The sequence below is a fragment of the Apaloderma vittatum genome, unplaced genomic scaffold, assembly GCF_000703405.1.
Source record: "Apaloderma vittatum isolate BGI_N311 unplaced genomic scaffold, ASM70340v1 scaffold2352, whole genome shotgun sequence".
Taxonomy (NCBI): Eukaryota; Metazoa; Chordata; class Aves; order Trogoniformes; family Trogonidae; genus Apaloderma; species Apaloderma vittatum.
The window spans coordinates 50,412-75,052 of NW_009701698.1; the positions used below are offsets into that span (position 1 = coordinate 50,412).

The following is a 24,641-nucleotide window of genomic DNA, read 5'->3' on the forward strand; positions in this document are numbered from 1 at the left end:
GAAAGAGTGGTCAGACACTGGAACAGACTGCCTAGGGAGGTGGTTGAGTCGCCATCCCTGGATGTGTTTAAGTGTCGCTTAGATGTGGTGTTGGGTGATATGGTTTAGGGGTGAACTTGCAGTGTAGGGTTAATGGTTGGACTTAATGATCCCAAGGGTCTTTTCCAACCTGAATTGTTCTATGATTCTATGAAAGCCGTACAGCCACGTTCTTTCGCCACAGCATTGAGCAGACCTGACTGTATTACTCCCATACACAACTCTGCATCATGTCTTGGTGCACAAGTAGGCATGACGCAACTAGTGTTACAGCCTAGAACTAATTCCTTCGCTTACACAAGGTACTTTATCATAGCATAACCTTGAACCACATGAGACAACTAATGGTGAGTAGTTCATTATACCAACAATCAGGCAACGCTAAAAAAAATCTCTACTTCTGCTTCTGGGTTGCTTCTTGACTCATTAACTCCTGTAAGCAAGAAACAGCAACTAGGGCTGTCACTTTTGAACAGATTGGTCTACTCTGTAAGATGCCAGCATTTTTTTTTCATAGTCAGAAGAAAATAGCGTAACTATTACAATGTAGCCTATGTTAATCAGCATCACATGAGAGATAGGATCTATTCCTTTAAGTACCAAAAAATCCAACTTCTTGGTATTTTTGCTTTTTACAAACTCACATAAAACAAATTCAGTGACTCTTAGCAAACTACTTCCCACAACTGGCTAACACGAGGTATTTCTTTCATAGTGTTTTCTATATTCTGCTAATCAGAATCTGAAATAAGACATTGAGTTAAGGAAAAAAAAATAAATACAAAATTTATCAAGTACCTTTTTGTCTTCTCTAGTTATGAAGGAGAAAGAAGAGCTGTCGGCTTTACCCTCAGTCTACTAGAACTTTTAACATAAAGGGGTCACCTCCCACATCCAGAGACACAACAGGGAACATGCAACCACACCAACTCTGAATCCAATGTACAATGAGGTCTCAGGTCAGACCTGCATAGCTTTATGGTATACACTATGGGTTAAAACCCCTATTTTTTAATAATTATTACAATGCTCTCTCAAAACTTTGATCTCTTCTACTCATTAAGCCATCCAGCTAATTAATAATCCATATTTATGTAACCAACAACTACTAGGGAAAAATAAACAAGTAAGTCTGGAAAAACTAATTAACATATTTACATACACTTGATATACAATTTCAAAATATTAGCTATATTAAAACAATTTTCTGCACATCACAATCACTGCAATGCATGATAAGAGAGAAGTGGCCCTAAATCGCACATCTAGTTTTACAAGTTAGGAATATATATTGGATTTCATATATATAATGATGCATGACGTAAGTTTAAAAGGATGAGGTAAGAGAATGAAAGTAGAACTCATTAGTGGGAAAACACCCTTGACAATTCTCTTTCTGCCAATATATATGTATAAAACTACTCTCTGTAAAAACATGCGTTATAGCATGTACTTTCCACATGAAAGTATTCTCATTAGTTAATAGTATTCTCATTAGTTAATAGAAACAAGTTTATTTGTTGACTTCAAAGTAATTAAATGTTTGTTTAAAGCTAAAAGGTAAACTGAATCTTAAATGCATCAATATAATAATACATGCTATTGTATTTGGTACTTCATAAAGTAACTTTTAGTAAGTAATAATTATAATCCACGAAAATTCTGGAAGATTCGGAAGTTGCATCTGAAATGAAACCTTTTGAAGTTTTATTAAATCTGCTGATTATACTAGAAATTTGCAATTTAATAATACCTTCTTATTTCTGAGGTAGGCTTTCTTGGCTGAAATACGTCCACGCCTTGCTTCCAGCTGGCGGATTTTTTGTTGCAACTTCTGCAGCTCCTCTTTTTGCAAGTGTATAGGTGTTGCCGTATCTTCTTTTTCAAGCATGGCTTCCATACTTTCGTAAGTGTCATAATATACCACTTCATCTCTCTTCTCTGCTTAAAAAATGTCAGAAATGAGAAAGTCAAATCAGTAGTTTGTATTTGATTAACATTTTTTGTTCAAAAACAACCCTCCCACTGAGTTGTACGAACTAGTGTAAAAAAATGCTACCCCCTAACTTGGTCAGAATGTCCACATGTATCTTTGGGTCTCTTAACTGGTACAGAGATCCGCTATGTGCAGTAACATCCTGTTGTCTTCACTACAAAGTTCAGAATACACAGACTCTTCCTGAAGTCTTTGGTATGAGATTTTTCTGCCACAACTGACTATTAATTTCACGAAAGGGGAATTACACAACAAAGCGCCAAAAATTCTCCTGGGAGGCTTTTGACCTCCCAGTCACTGCACGTCTCCTCAGAGGCAGCAGCAGAGGGAGGGTAACTCAGAGCATTACAGGCCTGAAAAGGAGGTCATTACTAATAGTTTTATCAACACTCATGATTTTTTAGTCTCCAGAGTGAAGCATTCAGCATTAACATTGAGCTCATCTGCAAATGCTGCCTTCTCATCTCATGCCAAGAAGGAGTGATGATTCTAAATCCCTGCAGAATATTGGGATGAAGTAGCAGCACAGACTTCTTTTTCCGTATTTCACTGGCATATCAAGTGGGATAATTGTTTTTGATCTATCAAGAGGGATATGCATTACTGCTGGCTGAAACAGGCAAACACAGCTAGCATGACTATCAAGTGTCTACCCCACAGGACCAAAAAACTGTCTCAGTTCAATTTCATCAACTACTTTCAGCAAGATTGTAACTCCCTCCTACTTCTGCTACTGGATTATTTGGGGAGAAGGAGAAGGTTTCCTTCAGCACACTGCAAGTAAAATTCTGAATATTACGCTAATTTCAGCTTAGCAGAAAACACAGTAGGACCAAAAAAGAAAACACAGCACTATATCCACCTTAAAATAAAAATTAACAGACACAGTAGATTCTTTACTTCAGTGCTCAGTTTAAAAAGAAAGGTTTCCCCACACATAAAATTATCAGGTCCCCAGGAACCACTTTGAGACATCAGTGAGTAAAAATAAAACTCAAAGCTAAGAACGATTATATCTTGCACACACTTAAAAAATGGGAGGTAAAGATAGGAATTTATAAGTGCATCTACCAAAAAATCACCTTACAAGGATGTATGGTTTGTAAGGACAGAATAAGACTCTTCAAAATTCTAAGCATATAAATTCACATTTTCTGAATTTCAGTGCAGATATTTGCTTACTGACAGCAAAAATAACTAGTACTGCTGTTTATAATATTTATTATCATAGTAATTATCATTTAATACTTTTCAGATCCAGTGTGATGAATTTACAAGAGAAACTGGTTTTCTACTATCTTACAGCCTACTGTCAGTCAAATCGAATCATCCTCTCCAAAGATTCTTTTGGGACAGTGCTGCTGATGTCCTTCAAATCAAAACAGAATCCAAAACTCTCTGAAGTATTTCTGCACAGTCCATACAGTCAAAGAGTAAAGATTAGGGACTTGTAGAAGCTGTTGCTAAGACACATGTATTTCAAATACTAGAGATACGCACAACTTGCTGACTACAAATACACTTTTAAAAGGAAGTGTAACGGAAGAGACAATAGACTACTCTTTTCTTTGACAGCATAGCAAACAACATCTATTAAAAGACCACTATATGTTTTAGATGCTTTCATTCAGATTTGGTGCTGAATAGTCTTGAAGAAATGCAGCCATGCCATTGTCACACTCTTTACATTAATTGTTCTATCCCTCTCCACCTAAGTAAGTTTGAAGAGGTAATTTCATCGTTTGAACAAAATTCCCACACGTTTAAGAACTGTGTTTTTCATTTTCTGTTCCATGGAATACCTAACTCAGAGCTGTTAAACAGTAATTCCTTCTAACACAGATAGCTGTCTTTAACAGAGGAAAAAACCCACCAAAACTGACTTTTATATTTATTATTAAGAGACAACTCACAATACAATCAAATTTCAAATCTCTCCTTCCAAATCTCTCCTTCAAATCTCACCTATTGAGATCTTTCTTTCAAATCCCTCTTATCCAAAATTTGCTATGCAAGCTTTGTGCACTAAACAGTAAAAGAGAGCTTGCATGAATAAAAACATTAGCTATAGAAAGGTCCAAATGACAGAATAGGATTAAAAAATGCTGTTCAGTTTAACTGTGCCTTTTCCATAGTTTGTAAAAACACAAGGTATAGCAGATTCTGGAAACATAAGGTTTGCATCAGTGCTTTCAATCATTGAGATGGCAGTAAAACCAGCTTCAGAGTTTAGCTGAAGGATTCTGATTTGCAGGAATACATTTTGAAAACCAACCACTTCAGAGAAGTAATACCAATGCAAATTTTTAACTACATATATCCATTAGTTAAGGCATTTCTTCCTTCCTGAATTTAGTTTTCCAAAACGTACACAGTACCCTACATACTTATTTCCAACACAGGGGTGAGAATCAGACCAAAACTTCTGTACATGTATGTATATGCCTTATGAACACGTATAAATTTTAATTTAACAGTGCTTATGCTAGAAGATTCAGCTCTTCACATGGTACAGTTCTCGTATCATTCCCGCAGGCTCTACTAGACTCTTAGGAAGAGAATTATCTTCTATAGATTACGTCTTAATTAAAACACATAAAGCACCTGACATCAGTCTTCGGATGCTTTCAAGTTGTGCTGTCAGCAGCAGCTCTTCACATTTCAAGATCTCGAACTGTACTTCATATAATTGAAGCTGTAGATCATAATAATCAGCTTCTAATTGGTCCAAATGGGCTATGGCCTCTGTACCACCTTTCAGACTCTGCATCTATAGGAAAAGAGGAAAAAAAAAAACTCAAACACAAAAAATATCACAGAACTCCTGGATAAGGAGGAGGACAAAACCACAGACTCTACAGTTAAAACTGTCATTAAAGCTGAACTGAGAGAAAAAAGTGAAAGGTGGTGGAAATAGGGATAATTACATGCACCGATCCTCTTGTAATGGCAACTTAACTGAGAAGTTTCATTGTTTCTGGAGTCCTTCACAAGAAAATAAAGATCTAGATTAGAATATTTATACATATTTCAGCACTTACCTGTGTCATATGTTTGAGGCAGAAAAGTGACACAGGACACAACCACAGCAAACTCAAATCATCTTACATTCAGCCAAAAAAGATTAACTGCTCAATACAGTTAGCCACTCAGACCATGTTTAAGAAATACTGACATATAAGGGGATCTTACGTGCTGTCTCACTTTGGCAGGGAATTCAAAGCCATGCAGCTCTACAACCTGCGTGCAGAAGAGTTAGGGCAACATCCCAGTTCTCTATATGCTCAAAAAACAAAATTCATCTCTGACAGTTTCTCTCAGATAATGAATAAAAATAATTGTAAATTTTACTGGAGATTTGTGATCTACCTAACTTACCATTCTGATGCAGTGTGGCCCAGTTTCTGTATTACAGACATTCTGTCATTAAAAAAGGGATGTCTACCGAGCAAAAAGACAGGACCTAGCAAACTATAAATTTTGAAAATATTTGCTACTAAGTTTTTACAATGAGATGGTTTCTTCAAGGTGTAAAACTGTATCTGTAATTCATGTCCAGAGACAGGTTTCCTCAGTTTTAGTTATCACATATGTTTAAACATAACAATATTAGTAGTTATATACAGATATCTGTACTTAATTAAAACAAAGATATATCTTATTCAACATCCTATTCTGGACAAAGATGAACTGTTAACATCTGGAAAGACAAAACATAACAGGTAGCACAGCGATAACATCCCTAAAATGTTTCAGCAGCCTCTAGCACAGCTTGCAGCACAGCTTCGACCACGGTGTTGCCTTTTGTACAAAACCAACTTACTGGATTTTACTTTATAAATTTGTCCTCTGTCTTTTTTTTATAGCATGTATGCCTTTAGCACCTACATCAGGGATGTCACAGCTCACTTAAACACTAAGGAAACAGTTCTGTGTATTGCATCTCCTTACATATAAGATTGCTACACAGAAGACGTCCAAATAAATTCTTGTAATGTATATTTTAAAAATTTCTTCTACTACAGTGTATACTTACTGGATGCATTTTTGGTATATCAACTATTAGCCTGAAAGGCTCACTAAGTCCTTAAGTAAGTGAATTTTACAATCAGTAATGCATAATTGATATGTTTCAGTTCATGTCATTCTATTACTCTCCATGCATACTAAGGTACTAATTGTGACCAGAACAGTCAATGACATAATTATTGCATATTTGGAGTGAATTACAGGCTAGTTTTCAATTCAAAAGGACCAATTCTCTTGAACATTCCAGGTTTTCCATAACACTCATTGGTCATACAGGGTATCTTGAGTTTTGGCATTTTCAAAAGATATTCTCACTGTAAAAAAAGCATATCGTGACAAGAAGATATGTTGAGGTTTTTGGGGGGTGGATGGGCTTTTTTTCATTTGTTTCATTTTGTTTTTTAAATTAAGGCAGTGTAATTCAAATTTCTACCACAACTAAGAGCTTTTGCTTTGTCAGTGAACTGCGAAATTAACTCAAACTTTTTTTTCTTTAAAAAATAATGTTCCAAATTTTAAGTACACAGACTTTGTTTAAAAGACTGTATAGACATAAATGGGCCATTTTCAAAAGTATCAGTTTATAGCATCTGAGTACTTAATTCAGCTGCACTGGTGTCCCCCTCATTAATGACCTGTCTGACAGCCAAAACTCAGCCCTACAAGCACGCATTACAGATGCTGCCAGCTACCTTGTCTGTTTTAGGGGTACAACACTACTACAATATTCACTTTTCAGGTGCAACACCAATGGGAAATTAGTATTGTCATATAGTTCGCAAGCAGATCTCCTAGTTACCTACGAGCTCCTTATGAAAAAGACAAATAGGGACCTTTAATTTCAACCATCTACGTTAATGTTAGAACTTTATGTGAGATAATACACAAGTGTGGTAATGCAAAACAATACCATCACTCTTAGAGAAATTTCAGCATTTTTGTTAAAAAAAAATTCAGAATAGTTCAATTCTTAATGCTACAAGTTGCTATCTAATCTGTAATAGTCATTTGTTTTATCCTTGGTAGGTCTCAGGCTAACAGTGAAACAAACATCATGAGCTTCAATTTGAGAATATTACAGGAAATAAAACATCTTGCAGTTGGAGAAAAAAAACAGAACTGAGGAGATCTGAGTTCAATTTCCTGCTGTGTGATAACTTCCTGTGTTAACTCATTTGCTCAAGGACGTGGTTTAGAAGTCGCCCTGGTAGATTTAAGCTAATGGTTGGCTTGGTGATTTTGAAGGTCTCTTTCAACCATAATGATTCTATGATTCATTAAACTCAAGAAAATAACCTAATCTCTTTGGCCCTTATGATCTTTGTTTTCTCATTCATACTCAGTGAAGAACTTAACCAGGAACTTAGGTTTTTTAATAGTTTTAAGGCAAAACTATATAATCCGGAAACCCATACACTGCTAACAAAGATATCCCAAGTTAAAACAGAAAACCTCTAACAAGAACTATGGAATACTAACAAATGACAAAATTAATAGTAAAATAGGCAAACATGAATACAGAGGTCAGTGCCATCAAATCCAACTTTACACTACCATGTACTTTCAGGCAAATCTAAAATGAACAGCTTTTATAAACCAAGTTCATAAAATAATTTCCATGTTGTAATTGCTGTTGTTCCACTTCTGCAAAAAACAAAACAAAACAAAAAGCTTTCACACAACTCTGTTACTCTCATTGAAAATTTGTCCAGATACTGCCTCCTAACTGCTAGGAAACGTCTTCCATATTTCCATGTATTCACAATCAAGTAATACTACCTGTTCTTGTGTCACTACTGAATGGCAACACGTATGGCTCTTGACAAATATCTATGTAGTTTAAATACAGGCTTTTATTACTGAAAGATGAAAAATAATGACTTTCAAGTCTGGGCAGGGTGTTTGGGGGTTTGTCTGTCTACGTACATCAACACTCTTCAAGGCCAGGATTTTTCTGTATGTTTTATTTTTCTATTTATTGGTATAAACAAAATTACCTCCTCTTTCAGTGCATGCTTCTTCTGCTCCAAACAGATTTCTTTAGCACGCATCAACTGCAAAGTCTCCTTAGAAACTGCATACTGAAGCTTTTCCATACGTTCCACTGCTGCTGCCCATGCTGCCTTACCAAATTTTTTCTGGTCTGCTCGCATTCGATCGTACACAGCTACAGAGGGGAAGAAAAGGCAGACAGCTTACCAGTCCACTCCCCAGATCACAAGAAATTCTATTGGAGAGAGAAGGCACACATTTGTATGCAAAAAGCACGCAAGGTTCTCTTTAGCAGGGAGCAGTCAATCTACAGCGTACTTACCTTGAAATCCAAGATGTAAGTACTCTTAAGATTCATGTAAATACGCAATTAACTATTTGTTGATCATTTTATCATTATCATTCCAATTTTCATTATACAAAGGGACCGTGCTGAATACACAGTACCTGAACACTTGAGTCACTGGTTCAGGAATCTTGACTTAATGAAAATATCTCATTAATGCTACCATGTGGTATTATAATGTACGCCAAATGCTTCTGAAAGTGGCAACTATCAGCTCCTAAAGTCTCCAGCTTCCCTTAATAACCTCTATAGTGCAGTCACAAGTTTAAACAAATCTGCCGAGTGAAAAAAACTACAATTTAAAATAAAAATTCCAGCTTAACCTCAAGCGCAATTCTCTAAGAATGTTGAATAATAGAAATATAAATAATATAAATATAAATACATTTATCTTGTAACTCAAAATGCAAGTTGCTTCACCAAATTACTTAAAATTAGCTAAATGCTTTATAATCTCATCTTAATACACAGAGACAAATGACAATCTTTTCAGGAAGACTTCAGAGTCACAGAAGTCCCTTGCCTGATTCAGGTTTCTATTCCTCAGCGCCAGGCAACATCTAAGCTAAAACACATGAGATTTTCACCATTTTTAATATATAGAACAATCACACTGTACACTTAGCTTTGCAAACCAAAAGCCACCTGTCCTGCAATCAAAGGGGTAGTGTGCAGTACTGAAATGCTAGAAGATATTACATGCTGTTGTTAAGTAATAAAAAACTCTTTTATGTTATGTGTTCTCCGCCATCTGTTACTGTTTTAGTACGTAAGACCATGCTGTGATCAGCAGGAGACCAAAAAAGCCCAAAACATAACAAAACAGGCAAGAAATCTGTATACCAAAAATACATGATTATAAACAGTCTCCAGGCATTTCATGTAGAAGTGTTTTTTTCCTGACTGCTGTGTATAAAAAAAAGCATGTGAACAAAACAAAAACTAAATATCTGCAAATATACATTCTTAATCAACTAATGGGGTATTCTATTTGCTGCCACTGTCATACTAGAAAAGGAAACATCTCTGAGCAACCTGATCTAGTTGATCTTTAAGGGTCCCTTAGAGCAAAAGACATTCTATGATTCTATGATTAAATACATTTAAATACATTGAATTTGCTCTGATTAAACTAAATTCAACTGGTGGAGTCATTTTTTCAAAATAAGGTGGAGTTTCACGTTATCCTTAACTTGCATTGTTACTGAAAGGAATCATTTTGCAATGACTGCTTCTCTTGAGGCAGATCTATCAGTCATGCAAGGAGATGACAGGAAACCTATCCATCAAAAAAGACACTCTCCCAGGGGTACAGTTCATTCTTCTGGTCGCACAGTCACTATTACCAAGGCAAAGAAAGAAACAGGCACTTGAAGTCAGGCAGGGAAGACAGTGGAACAAACTGCCAGTGACAGTCCATGGTCAAGCCAAAAGAATTGACATGAAATCACATCCTCAGGTGTGTTAGCGCTAATAAACTGATTATTTAAGTTAAAATTGTACGAGAGTGAGTGCACAAATGTATATGGCAAGTAATGGGACTTCGGTTTACTGCACCAACTCTTCAGTTAAACTGCTGCATTCTTCAAGCATAGAAATACCAAGGTTACATTCATGAAAATTTCCAACCAGAGCCGCTTTCACCAAGCAAACTGAGCTGCTGCTTAATATTTAGAGCTATGAAAAAGATTACTGAAAGGCAGGGGAGACAGGAAATCAATTGCAGAGGCAATAAACACCAGCTACAGCAGTCTGTCATATCCAGTACAGAAGACAGCATGCATCAGGTGCTCCATGTTCCCAAAACACTTTGCAAATGTAAAGTGCAGCCAATACAATCATACTGAAAAAGTGGTTGTGAAACTTTTATCTAAAATTTCTATTCTGCTCACTTCTAAAGATGTTCTGAAGAGTCTTACTGGTGAACGAATTGAGTAGTCACAGAAGAAATAGCAATTGGGAACAACAACTGCATCTTCCTCATGGAGGACTGATGAATAAAATAAATGACAGTACAATACAGAAGACAGTAAACATTAAATATCTTATTCGATTGATACGATAATAGAAAATAACTACCTTTCTGTGTTTTAGCTGTTATTTCAAAGTATTTAACTGTAAGATCTTGAATAGAAAGCACAGCCATGTGGGCTTTTCTCTGCCAATCGGCATCTTCTTTTTGCAGACTCTCGATTCTTCTGGGGCCTAAGTAGTCATTCTCTATTGAGATCTGAAAATAAATCAGTCCATAATTAATGACACAATTAATTGTTGCTATTTTGCCAGCAGCAAGTAGTTCCAGGGTGGCTAAGAAAAGAAGAAAAACAAAAAGGACAGAAAACTACTAGCAAATCACCATGGCTTCTATTCAACAGAAAAAAACTCTTTGAAATGCTCCTTTCTGTTGAAAAAGTACAGGCAGGGTTTCATTACTAATCTTAGTGAATGCAGAAAACACTCAAACATGAACTTGATTTGTCAGTACCTTTTTGTTAAGTATCTTATTACCTTCAGATAACAGGCACGCTTTACCCAGACTTTCTTCTAGCCTGGAATACTTAATTCTGAAGTAAATGAATGCTCTTTAGTCAGAATGAAGCTGGCATCAGGGGATGTGTTGGGGTAGTTCTAAGTAAACATCAACGTATTAGTAGTTTTTATTTGTTACAGATCACTTTTAAAAACATATTTTCCTAGTGCCTGAGAGTATCTTTTCATAGCCATGATCAACACAATTTTATCTTGAACTGATGATTATCTGAAGCCAGTAAAGGATTTGGAGCTTTTTTTAAAAAAAACCTGCAGAAGTTAACAGTTTTGAGAAGGAAAACAGTATTTTTATTAATTTTAAAAAGCTTAGTTAGTCTGCTCCTGCAGCACCCAAGCTTTAATTCTGAATATTTTTATTTAAAATAGTAAAGAAAACATCTCGCTAGTGTAGACAAAACCAGAAGTGCTCACAAATTTTATATGCCTCCAGATATTTTAACCTGAAGTTCTAATACCTGAAATATTCATCTTGATTTCAGAAAGCTTTAGCCTGGTCTCAAGGAGTCATTCTGCTCCAGAGTTTAACTGCAAATGGTAGGTTTATAAGTGACTGTTCATAACCTATGTCTGTTTATCCACTTACCACATCTCTTATTGGGATGATTTTTACAAGTTAAAAGATACAGATACCTCCTAAGTAATTGTTCACTTCTTGAACAATGTTTGAAGTAGTGTAATATTTAAATCTACTACTTACATACTTCCAAAACCCACAGAAAGGCAACAGGTAAAAACAAAATGTGGACAAATGTAAGTGAATAATAATTTTACTAAATAGGTTGTAACATATCATTCAATGGAGCAATTATGTACCAAGGGAATGCTTATGAGTGGAGAGGCAAGAGTTTCCAAATAAATGTTGAACTATGCATATACCAGTGAATGATGACTGGAGAAGTTCATGCTTTCCATTTACACAGAACTCTGAAACAGCAAGTTGCTGTGAGAAGTAGGATAAAAACCAGTACAGTTAAAAATCTTCCTTTCCTATTCCTTAGTAAAGGTGAGGTAATTTAATACTGGGATTGACACAGGATCACTGAGTAATGTGAGCAATGTTCTTGTTAAGTATCATCTCTAAGAGAGTAAGAAGCATCAAAGTAACATTTCTTCATGAAGCATTGCCTGCCAAAACATTATTCACACATGATGCAAGCTGAAGAGATTTATGACAGCGTAATTGTCTCTTTGTTCCCTAGAGCAAATATTTACAAGTAATAAAAAAGGAAAGCACCTTTTCATTAACTGCAATCTGAAGTATGTCATCCATACCATTATTCACAGAGGGTATTCATAGAGTAAGACGCAGAAAACCCAAGACACCTTTGCTTTAGCAACACCCATACAGGTATGCATATCTATGTATAACCGTAAGCAGATAGTCACGATCCTGCAAAGCTTTAGAAACTGAGGAAACAGGGAAGAAGACTGGGTTTAAATGTTTGAGGATGGACCAGTTCAACCCAGCATAGCTGCTGATGCATACCTTCCCTTTATGCATCTGTTCGCATACACATTGACATTTAAAAGACACCAAGCAGCGTATTCCACAAATTATTACTGTCGGAAAGGAGGTCCCCAGGGAGCTGCATAAATAAGAAAAGACCAACGTCATGCCTTAAGGGCTTTTGACACTGTCTCTCATAACATCCTCATTAGGAAACTCAGGAAGTGTGGGTTAAATGAGTGGACAACGAGGTGGGTGCAGAGCTGGCTGAGTGACAGACCTCAGAGGGTTATGATCAATGGAGCAGGGTCAAGCTGGAGCCACTGCTTTTCCCCAGGGGTCAGTACAGGGTCTGATCTTGTTGAACATATTCATCAGTGACCCACATGAGCGAACAGAGTATATCCTCAGCAAGTTTGCTGATGATACAAAACAGGGAGGAGTAGTTGACATATCAGAGGGCTGTGCTACCATCCTGCATGTCCTGGACAGGCTGGACAACTGAGCAAAGAGAAATTTGATGAGATTCAACATGGACAAAGGTAAGGTCCTGCACCTGCAAAGGAACAACCCCATGCATCAGTATAGGTTAGGGGCAGACCTGCTGGAAAGCAGCACTGAGGAGAAGGATCTTGGGAGTCCTGGTAGACAGTAAGTTAACCACGAGCAAGCAATGTCCCTCGTGGTCAGGAAAGCCAATGATATCCTGGGCTACATTAAGAAGAATGTAGGTCAAGGAAGTCATCCTCCCCCTCTATTCTCTCTTGGTGAGGCCGTATCTGGAATGCTGGTCCAATTCTGGGCTCTCCAGCTCAAGAGAGACAGAACTACTGGAGAGATATAGTCCAGCGGAGGGCTACAAAGATGACTGGGGGACTGGAGCATCTCTCTTACAAGGAAAGGTTGAGAGAGCTGGGACTCTTTAGCCTAGAGAAGGCTGAGCAGGGAGACCTTATCAATAGTCTATAAATATCTAAAGGGTGGTTGCAGGGAGGATGGAGCCAGACTCAGATGGACTTCAGTCTTGCCCAATTACAGGACAAGCGGCAACAGGCACAAGCCTGAACACATGAGGTTAATATAATGTTAACTTTCTGAAGCCACAAAATAATGGAGAAAGGATATGCTGGTTTTGGCGGGGATGGAGATTATTTTCTTCAGAGTTTTTTTAAGAAAAAGTGGCTAGCTAGGAGCTGAGGATGAACCTTAAACTGAAAAGCTTGTTCCCTTCACACCTGAAGCTGTTGGACCAGAGCACACTGCTTGTTCCACAACCATTTCATAGCTATGCCAGTCAGAGGCAACTGACGTTCAAGGTGACAAATTCAAAATGAGAAAGTTCAGGAACAAATAGGAGCTGAAAATGCTCAGAAGATCCAGGCTCCCAGGCTGGTTCCTGAAGTAATGGTCCTTAGCCACAGATACCTTTGTTTCCCTTCGCATAGTCTATTTATATATAGAATAACACACTGTAGCCACTTGCTGCCAGCAGAAGGTGTCTGGGACCAGTCATGGGCCAGAAGGAGTGAAACGAATCAAATAAATTCAGGGAAGTTAACTATCAGCATGCCAGGAGCTTGGCACTGCACATTACAAACAGATAGACTTTCAGAACAGAGCAGCCAGAGATATTCTCATGCAAGGGGGAAGGAAAGCAGTAAAGTTGCTTTAATATTTCACTTCATGAGAGGATCTAATTTTGAGGAAAGGAGACTTGTCAGAAGGAGACTCCAGGAAGCTATTCTATGAATACAGTCTGCACTGTGCCATTGAAGACAGGTCCACACTTCCCAACTTCACTTCTATCAGGTCAATGACCTGAGTTGCAGCAAACTTTAAATACCTTGGTACCTTGAAAGTTACGATCTCTAGGGTGTAGCTATCTGCTGCTCTCTGCTTCTCTGACAAGGCTTGTGGTGATCTGGCCCAACCTTGCTTTCCTGGGCTTGCCTGACATACACAACCCTGTGGCTTCCAAGAGTCTCTCCATAGACCTGAATGTGCTCCAGTGCTCCTTGTGGGAAAAGCAATCTCTTCCCATCCAGCCACTGCATTTAGTGTGTTCCATCTGATTCAATTTCTCCATCAAGAAATGTAACAAAGAAAAAGTTATTAAAAAAAAAACACAAAAAACAACCTGTGTAGAAGAAAATACTGCTAGCAACATTTCCAGAGGTAATTACTGTCATTCTTTATAACCAAACCCAAGTAACTGTGACAAACTAAAAGAGAGGGCATGCAGTCACTTTTTACCATGTACCTGGTGCACTCTGGGGAAACATGGGAAAAACAGATAGCCATATTGTGTTAATACTGACAATCACCAATCACTTGAGAGAAGGATTACCAGTTTTCAAGTGCAGCCTAACTAGAAAATTATTATAATCTCCCAGTTATGTTTGCCATCCCTTCAGGTCTGGGCAGACCACCAGAGAAAAATACAGGTAACAGTTGAGACACAGTGGTAAAATATACTTAGTCCACCCTGCCAAATGGCTATCTGAGCTATTACGTCCCAGGCCAGTACAGCACCACTACAGCAATTATACACAAATATTTATTTAATCATAATAAATTTAAATAATATGATTTGGATACATTTATAGAGAAGATAAACATTATTTACAGTTGTGTATTATCATAGGCACTGGAAAGTAAGGTCATGGGAAAAAATAAAGGTAGTTTAATCAAGGGAAGGCCACAGCTGTAATAGGGAGAAAAGCTGGGGAGGAAAGGCAGGGAACCTGCCTCTGGGGGTTGCAGCTTATGAGGAATATACAGTTTTCCTCCCCAGCTATATCATCTTCACGGTAGAAGTGACTACTCTACATTTAGCCTAGCTAAGAATTTAAAAAGGAAAAGGGCAACACATTAAAGAGCAACATGAACAGGCTCATGAGTTTTGAAGAGTTTGTTTTCTGTGTTCTCTTCAATAATTAATCACCTTGATGTTAAGATAGTAATTCTCATTATGGAATTAAAGGAAGCTGTTATGTGCTTCTGCATTCCATTACTGTTTGCAATGCATTAATAACATATGCTTCATGTAGCTCAATGAACACCTTCATGATGCCAGCATCTTTTGTTTTTATAGCTCATAAAAGAGCACAGGTCATTTTAAGAGACTAAACAGAAAAATATTTTTTACATTACTACTGTCTACCCTGGATATGATCTAGAGAAGGCATGAAAGAGTTAAAATGAACAGAGCAAGGAAAGTAAAATCTAAGAACTGACAGTTCTTTTAAACATACATATATTTTTTTGGTATCAGTAAAGATTTTAGGTCAGAAAAAACTTACATCAGAGTTTCTTAATTTTTAACTAAAAGGCTTTCCAGCTCCTGAACATCTCACTTCTTGGTCTCAAGTTCCTCATTTGGACTCAAAAGTTTTGGGAGTATGTACGGTCTAACAGAAAAATCTTTCATCTTCACAACCAGAACACATAGCCAAACACACAGTTTCTCTTCTAGTAATGACTTTTTCAAAGTAAAATAAAGTATTCCAGCTATTCTTCCTAAAAAAATACTTTCTCTCTGAGAATAATGGAAGTCTCACAGTAAATTGGCTAAGATTTCTTTTTTTCTTTCCTGACAATGTTTATCAGAAAGCACACAAGAAGAGGAAGAAACAGCAGAAGCCATTAACTTCAACATGTCATGTAATCTATTTCCATCAGCTTTTGCTTCCAAGTAACAGAACATAAAAGAAGACATTTCTATACTGTATGGATACGTAACTAGTTCTTCAGAGGAAACAAACTGAAAGGAGGTCCACAATCTAGCCTGTCAGCAGGTGAAAATAAACCAGAGAGAAAATATTCTTCTCTGGAAAGTTCACAGATTATTGTTGAGATTTGGAAAGGGTAAAGTTTATTGTCACCAGACAAGAGAAACAGGCTTGCAACTACAGGATTTCGTTAAGTTTTATATATTACACATTTCCTAAATAGAGAAATAGTCCTCAGGGGTCTTTAATACTTTCCAGGTTCTTAAGACAGCTGCAACAAGAATGAACAAGACTGACACAGATATGGCCAGGTCACGTTAGAGCTTACGGGAGGATCCGTACACCTCTCCAGATCCCCTTCTTATCCTTCTCCTAGGTGGACTTGTAATAGCCAGAAAAGAAGAACATGAGATGGAACAGCAGCAAGTCAGCTGATTGTAAGAACAGAAGAAAATCAAAGTTGGAGAAGCATAAGAGATGGCAGAGGAAATACACACAAAAGGAAACAGCTTCATATGTAAAGGAGTGTTTCAGCCCAAATGCTCAGCTACCTTCCTTTATCACATTCCAGAAGGCCAAACAACCAATTCCAACCACAGCCTGCTGGTTGTAGCAGCCAGAAAGCACTCATTTCAGCTTCATCATCCATTTAGGAACTTGTCAAAGTCAGTCTTACAGGTTTTAATTTAACTATGCTACCAGATGGCAACATAAACCCAGCACTATTTCCCAAAATATAATGCCATATGTAGACCCCAAATACATTAAGTGAAAGCCCTCAGCTGTAAAAAGGTCTTTACAGTTTTACTGGTTTTATCTTAACAAATACCGACAAGGACTTTAGTATTAATATACGCAAACTAACCTAGATTGAATAGTCTAGATTCCTTTTCTGAGACTAGCAATATAAACTACAGGGGTTTGATTATCTTAATAATGATACACGAGAACAACATACAAAATTCAGTAAAGATAAGACCGTAAAAGAAGTAACAAACTAAAAAAACAAGTAAGATGTTACAGTATACAAAAAGAAGACTGAACAACAATATCATTGTACTACTAAGTGTAGTGGTGAATGTCTTCTCCAGAACTATGGAGAAAGTTGAAAAACTTAAGTATTCAGAAGAGGAAAACATTAAAGTTATGGGAAGAGTATGAGGAACTGCTAGGATTATTCAAACATTTTCTTCCCCAGACACATAAGAGTGTACACAAAGTAGCATTAAAACCACTAACTTAAGTATTTTGCATTGGTAATTGACTGAATTAAGGCTAAATTGTGCACACTGAGTTATGCCTTCCTTATTTATCCATATGTGTATCACAAAACCTTTATTTACATTTCAGCTTCACTGACTGAGATGCAGGCTAAAAAAACAAAATAATAGCAGAAAACTTTAAATAAATTAAATAAATATACTAGTAATAAGATATGTTCTACTAGTTATTTGAAAACTTTAAGCAAGTGAACTCGAGTCTTAAAGCAAGTCGGCTTGAGTGTTTCCAGATGTTCTATCTTCTGTTTGTGGATAAAAAGGATTGGATGGATTTTTAGTTCCTCATATAAAAATACCTTACTATGTACAACAGACAAAATGTTAATCATATCAATCAAAAATTCATCAAAATATAGCTGATAGTTTTTATGTGTAGATATACTGAAAAATGAAAAATAATGACACAAGTCTTAGACAAGAAGAAATCAGATTAAACACATGCAAATATCCATGAATAGGGATACTCAAAAAAACTGTAACAAGTGGAAACAAACCCTCATAAGATCCAGTATGAAGGCAGCAAATACCATGAAGGTTTACAAAAATTGTCTTTTCATAGCACTACTGGCAAAAGTACTAGATTTCAAACTACTTATAGATTTAGGTAAACATGGACTTGCAAAATTTAGACCATCATGTTCAAGTTTTTCTGTCTTCAAAAACCTTAAGCCCCTTTCCTTGCCCTCTACACCTTGTGTTATGTGACATCAAAGTCTCTTCCTTATTTCTTCTTCCCTATGTCCAACACTGCAAAAGAAAAAAACATACATCTCCAGTTTTCACCCTCCTTCAATCCTTCCAGGGTCACATAGTCTAGTATCTTCTGCACGTTAAGCATCCTTTCAGAGTTTTTTTTAATGGACACTGATCCCACATCTTTCCACACCACTTCCACCCCATACCCTAATGTTAGGTCGGATCCAAGGGCTATCCTGTCCCTGGCTTCCAACTGTAATTACTGGTAGCACTTGGAGAAAACAAAGGTATGAACACATTGGCAACTGCCAACTTCTGTTACTAAACTGTTTAAGAGGCTTCCTGAGCTGATGACTAATCTGAATCGTTAATAGCCACTGATAGGTCTGTCTCATCCTGGAACACATAAATACGTAGTGTCCATAGTTACGGTGCAAATTATTGCCACAGAGCATGTAAGGTGTGCTTAGTAAGAATTCAATTGTTTCTCCTTTATTTGCAGGCTATTTTGAAGCACCAAGAGTTCACTGAGGAGCCCCTATTGTTGTTTTATTATGAGGAAGACAAATCATTAAATATTTCTTCCTCTTATCATTCATTATTTATAGATCTCTTTCTTATCTTACGTGAATCACAGGCTAAGACAATCTGATTCATCTACTCTGTCCTTCCACTGAGGCTGTTTGCAGGGAAAGACCATTATTATCCTCAGTGCTATCCTGCAACTATTCCAATCCTTCATTGTGTTACTGAGAGGGAGAAACTAAAACTGAAGCATATATGGTCCAAGTATACCATGGATAAACACAAAAGTGAGATGCTGTTCTCAATCTTGGTTTTTTGTTCCCCCCACTCCAAATAATTCAGAAACTTGAGTTCCTCTGAAAATGCTGAATGGCGAGCTATTTTCGGAGAACTCCTCAAGATAATATACGTTTTTTCCTCAGGAGTAGTAGTTATTTAAGTGCATACAAATGTGCATGTATACTTTTGGAGGTTGTCATCACCCTTCTGCACCCTTCCGTAGATGCGTTACTCTTTATTTATTGACAACTTCAGCATTTTATTATCTGGTTCAGCATTTTGTAAGAGAACTTAAAAAAATAAACCACAACAAACAACCAAAAAAACCAGCCCAAACACCACCATTACCACAATCTTTTGGCATTCAAATATTACCAGATTTTTCTACAGGTCTCCCTAATCGGTGTTACAGTTGCACACCCAAAGCAATTTTGTACTCTATTCACTTTACAGACAGGCAATTTAAGCGATCAGGTACATGCCACAGTTTTGTAGTCAACAACTTCACACCAAGGGTTCCTGTTCCTCACTGATTCAGACTGGCTCCCAGTCTGCCTTCCATCAGATCACCCGTTCAGACCACTTTATGTCAGCAAAATGTTTTGCTGTGAGTTCATACAGCTCAGAATGTAAACAGAGACTGGCATACAACCTTTCTGAAATAGACTTTGAGAATACAAAGACTATTGCAGCATAACTCAGCAAAATATACAAATTTCTCAAACAAAAAAAATATATTTTCAACAAGTAATCAGTATAGGTTAGGAGCTGACCTGCTGGAGACCAGCTCTAGGGAGAAGGACCTGGGAGTTCCAGTGGACAACAGGGTGACCATGAGCTAGCAATGTACTCCTGCAGACAAGAAGGCTGATGGCATACTGGGGTGCATCAAGAGTGTGGCCAGCAGGTCAAGAAAGGTTCTACTTCCCCTCTACACTGCCCTGCGGAGGCCTCACCTGGAGTACTGTGTCTGTTTCTGAGCTACCCAATTCAAGAAGGACAAGGAACTGCTGGAGATAGTCCAGCACAGAGTCACTAAGATGATTACAGGACTGCAGCATGTAACACACTAGGAAAGCCGAGTCTGTTTAGCTTGGAGGAGGCTGAGGGGTGATCTCACCAGTGCTTATAAATACCTAAAGGGCAAGTGTGAGACGGATGGGGCCAGACTCTTCTCGGTGGTGTCCAGTGACAGGACAAGGGACAATGGTCACAAACTGGAAAACAGTAAGTTCAACCCAAACATAAGGAAGAACATTTTCACTGTGAGGGTGACAGAGCCCTGGCACAGGCTGCCCAGGGAGGTTGTGTAGTCTCCTTCTCTGGAGACATTCAAAACCCATCTGGACGCATTCCTGTGTGACCTACTGTAGGTGATCCTGCTCTGGCAGGGAGGGTGGACTAGGATCTTCAGATGTCCCTTCCAACTACAACCATTCTGTGATTCTCTGTGATTCTATGGAAGTTTATGTTCTGAACTTGCAAACGGAGACATCTTACATGAAGTTAGTATTACCATTTCTTCCCTACTTTACCAGCTTTTCAAAAGCTGAGTTTGTTTAACTATAATTTCTGATCATGCAGGGATAAAAAAAGATACTTAAGAATTCTTCAGAGTTTTTTAGTCTCTCCACTGAGTACTACTTTAGCTTTTTTCACCAACTTGTCAGTAAGTCACCAGTCTATAAGTATTGGAGCATGTGGTTCCCAGAAGTGAAAGGAGTAAAATTGAGCTGACTGCCATGCAAAAATCGATACGTATTAGTCAGCGCTGCTTTGGTGTCCTCCAACATACCTTGTGGAACTTTGTTTTCATGTTTTTCACTGCAAGACCACCATGCACTCAAAAATACTACATGAAACTTAAAAAAAAACCTGAACAGTTCAAGAATCAGCTAACTAAGACATTAGTTATTCAAAAGCCAATGATAAAAACATGGAAAAAAACCTGAACGCATTCATTTGGTGTATAGGAGCAACACTAAAAATTAAGTATATGAAACATGGAAAATCCACATCCTTCCCAAAAACATCTTCAGTTGATTGTGAGTCTTACGGTATTCTCTCTTTAAGTATTTTTTAAAGTAATTCTCACCATTTAGCTATCTATCCTCATCACTAAACTAATCTCCTTGTTTAAACCTGTTTCATGAAAATATTTTTAAAAAAAATTTAAAATGTTCAGTGGAACAAAATTTATTTCTAAGTATTTCATTTTACATAAATCAAAGCCAGAATAATTATAAGGTTCACTACTGTAATATATCAAGTATTAAACCAGCAAATAAATCCTCATATGGTTAAGTCAGAATTATATTTTAGCTATACCAGTATCTGCTTAAAAGAGCTTGAAAGGGATGCACAATAAACTAATAAAGCATTCTACAACTAAAGAAAAAGAAGCTATGCACTGCTTAAATCTCTTATTTCCAGTGCTAGACCTCAACCTTGCCATATTTAAAGTCCTTAAAACTCACCCCACATTCAAGTGAACTAGCATGACAATGAAAAAAATGAATGTGCATGCAAATGAAACTGTGTGCTTTTAAGTATATTTATTATGTAAAAACATTTTAATGCTCTTATTTCCTGGAGATTAACTGAGAGGCAATGATGACTGTACTTTCTCATTTGTATCAAGATGCTATCAGTACTCAGTTAAGCAAATCCAGTCCATCTCAGACCTTCAAGACTGCTTGTACCGAAGTTTTGACAGCATCTACATATAGGTTATGAAACCATTTATCTTATATTTTATCTTTAGTCTAATAACGAGTATATCAAAAACAATTTTAAAAGCATGAAAAAAGGAAGCTTCCTATTGATTTCACTCAAGGTTTGATCAAACACGGTGCCTAATCAATGTGACTAGCAAGTACTGTCCACAGTTATAAGACCACAAAAATTCAAAGTAGCAACATAGTTTACCTCTGTGAAGGCCAGTGAACACAACTGTACAAGCATAAAAGGCTTTAAGATTTTGCCCATTAAGTTATTCTTCTGAATTTATTTATTTTTTTAATAATCAGACATGGTATCACCTACCAAAGAACACTTCATATCTTAGTCTTAAAGGACTTAAAGCTTAATCACATTACCATGTCAGTAAATTCTGTAGTCAATTATCAACCACTAACGGGTCCCTCCTCTCCATACTTTCAAAAGATGACTGGAGGATCTGGCAAAATTAAGACTTAACTCTCTGAAATAAAAGGCACCAGAGCAAAGGTATATATTCTGCTTCTTCCAAATTTCAGGAGCATTTCACCTTCAGGTGTCCAGCCTCTGACGTCTACTAGTTCTCACTGTTCTGCTACAGCAATGTGTATTCTTAACATACAAAAAAATTGCTAAATTTTCCGATGGAAACAATCCATTTTTATAAATGAAAAATTTGAGGGTATAAGTGTGAAACTACTACAGTTTTATTTAGTTCAATAGAAGTCTGATTTCTAGCAAAAAGTGCATCTTAAAATCCATTCAGAATTCAAAATTAATGCTAGATAAATTAATCCATAAATATTGTTTGCCTTGTGGTTTTAAGTTCATACTCATCTCTCAGATTTTTCAAAAAATATACAGACAGCCCAAAACATTTAATACAACATTTGAATATCAAGCTTCACTTGCCTAATGCCTAGGTTAATCTCAAGCATCTGAAACCAGAAGAAACGGACCAGTAATCTAAACAGCAAAATTAACATGACAAAACTCACTGAGTGAATGTCTTCACATGTTATTACTTATAAACCAGTAACAATCCAGAAATGATGAAATTTAAAAATGGCTATCTAAATTCAGCACAGTTTTTATGTGCATATGAATTATAATAGTCTTCAATTCCTTTATATTTTCTCCAGCATTTAGTGAACATAATTATAGTTCTGACTGTTTGGCTGGCTTATCAATACAACTTTCCACACTTACATTACAAAATATGGTCATATTAGACACAAAGAAAACATCTAATAAGCATATCATACATTTGAATCTTGAACCAAGTGCTTCTTTGACAAGCATTTCTCAGTTTGATAATAGAATTCATTACAAATCAGCTTTTTTTCCCTATGTCCTGCATATAGATTTTGGGGTGAGCACGATTATTCCCACATCATACATTTTTAAGACCCAAACACTGCTGTGCTTGCAGTGTCCATTTTTTCCAAAAAAACCGATGTATCTGACAAGCATTTAGCCGTGCTTAGATGGAGGTCCCCAGGGATATGAGCAGCACTTACAAATATTAAGCATTTATACAAACAAAATGAAGTTTCTGAAAATGGGAGGCAAAAAACTAGAAATATATCACTACTGTACGTATTTGTTCTAGAGTCTGATAACTAGTCCCTAACTATGTGGAAATTTTGGTAGAGGTCAGATTTCCAGAGTGACATGTCATTTCATAATAAGCATCCTTTTCTCCTTCCATAATCTTCTACCTTTTTTGTTATGTTCTCCAAATACAGCAATATATAAGTGCTTCACAATAGAGCTTTGACTCCTGACCCATACTAAATGATTAATCTTTCACATTAAATTAGGTAAAATACACCTGAAAAACTAGCAAACAATCAAGTAAAAATATAAAATCAACCAAACAAAGACTTCCGTCATGGACAACGCTACTTTGCATTCTCAAGCTTCTAAATGTTTTCATTTTGTTATGAACTTTTGTTCTGGGTTGTTTTGTTGGGTTTCTTTCTGAAGAAGGAATCTGCAGACAATACAGCTGTCCTATTCTAGTAAACTTCCACTGAGCAGACAGAATTCTGTGTTTCTTTCTGCCTCCCCTCCTGTAGATTTGTCTCTTTCACAGCAACAGCAGAAATTTAACACCCAGATGATAAACGTTCGAATTTTTATGCCTTGCTCCAGAAGGGGAAGATACTAAACATTCTTCCCAAAGATTATGCACAAAGCAATTAAATTCGTCCTCAACTCCTTCCGAAAACTGGCAAAATGAAACTGATTAAAGTACTTATAAAAATCCTCAAATTCTTAAAACACAAACTAAAATAACTTTCCCACAAATAAAACACCTATCTAACACAGAAAAGATCTAAAGATGCTAAATAATTACAGAAGGCATATGTAATCTTGACTGAATAGCGGTATTTGTATTCAAGCTTACTAAATTGAAAACATAAGTTAGAAGGATAATTAATATATTCTTCAGGTTCTTCCTTTTTTACCCTGCCCTCCATCCAAACTTAATCTTTCTCCTTTCACTCTTTATACGGAAACAGTATTTTATGTTCACAGCTCCTATTTCACTGAGGAGGTAAGAATTAGAAAGACTTCTGCTATGAATGAAAATGGAGCTAACCCTAGCCATATGGGTTTATTGAAACCTAAGAATCTTTGTTCCATTATTAAGCTCACCAGAAAAACACATGCAGCAAGTTAACACAAACCAGTTCACGCACAAGTTCTATTTATAAAGCAACTCTACCCTAGCTACCCAGAGTAATATATATTTTGTCATCATAGATACAAGGACTGCTTTCTCTCAAACAATGAAATGAAAAACAAGAGATGGCATCTTTCTCTACCACATAACACAGATTATCAAGTTTTAAAACTCAAAATTGTCAAGTTAGAAAGAAAACTTAATGTACATTAGATGCAACTAGGTATGACTACAAGAATCAAACACAGAACATGCCTCTAGTTTACTAAGGTAATTCTTTCAAGAAAAATAAAACCCAAGGCATTTTGAAACTGGACGGAC

The 24,641-nt window shown here is 36.7% G+C and overlaps 1 protein-coding gene across 1 annotated transcript in view; it reads right to left on the bottom strand.

Moving 5' to 3' along the window:
* Nucleotides 1-24,641, bottom strand: part of JMY (junction mediating and regulatory protein, p53 cofactor) — a 58,688-nt gene that overhangs the window by 11,625 nt on the left and 22,422 nt on the right. The window contains 4 exon segments of the mRNA XM_009879222.1: nt 1,793-1,980; nt 4,640-4,805; nt 8,062-8,231; nt 10,482-10,632. Coding sequence (XP_009877524.1) covers nt 1,793-1,980; nt 4,640-4,805; nt 8,062-8,231; nt 10,482-10,632 — 675 coding nt within the window.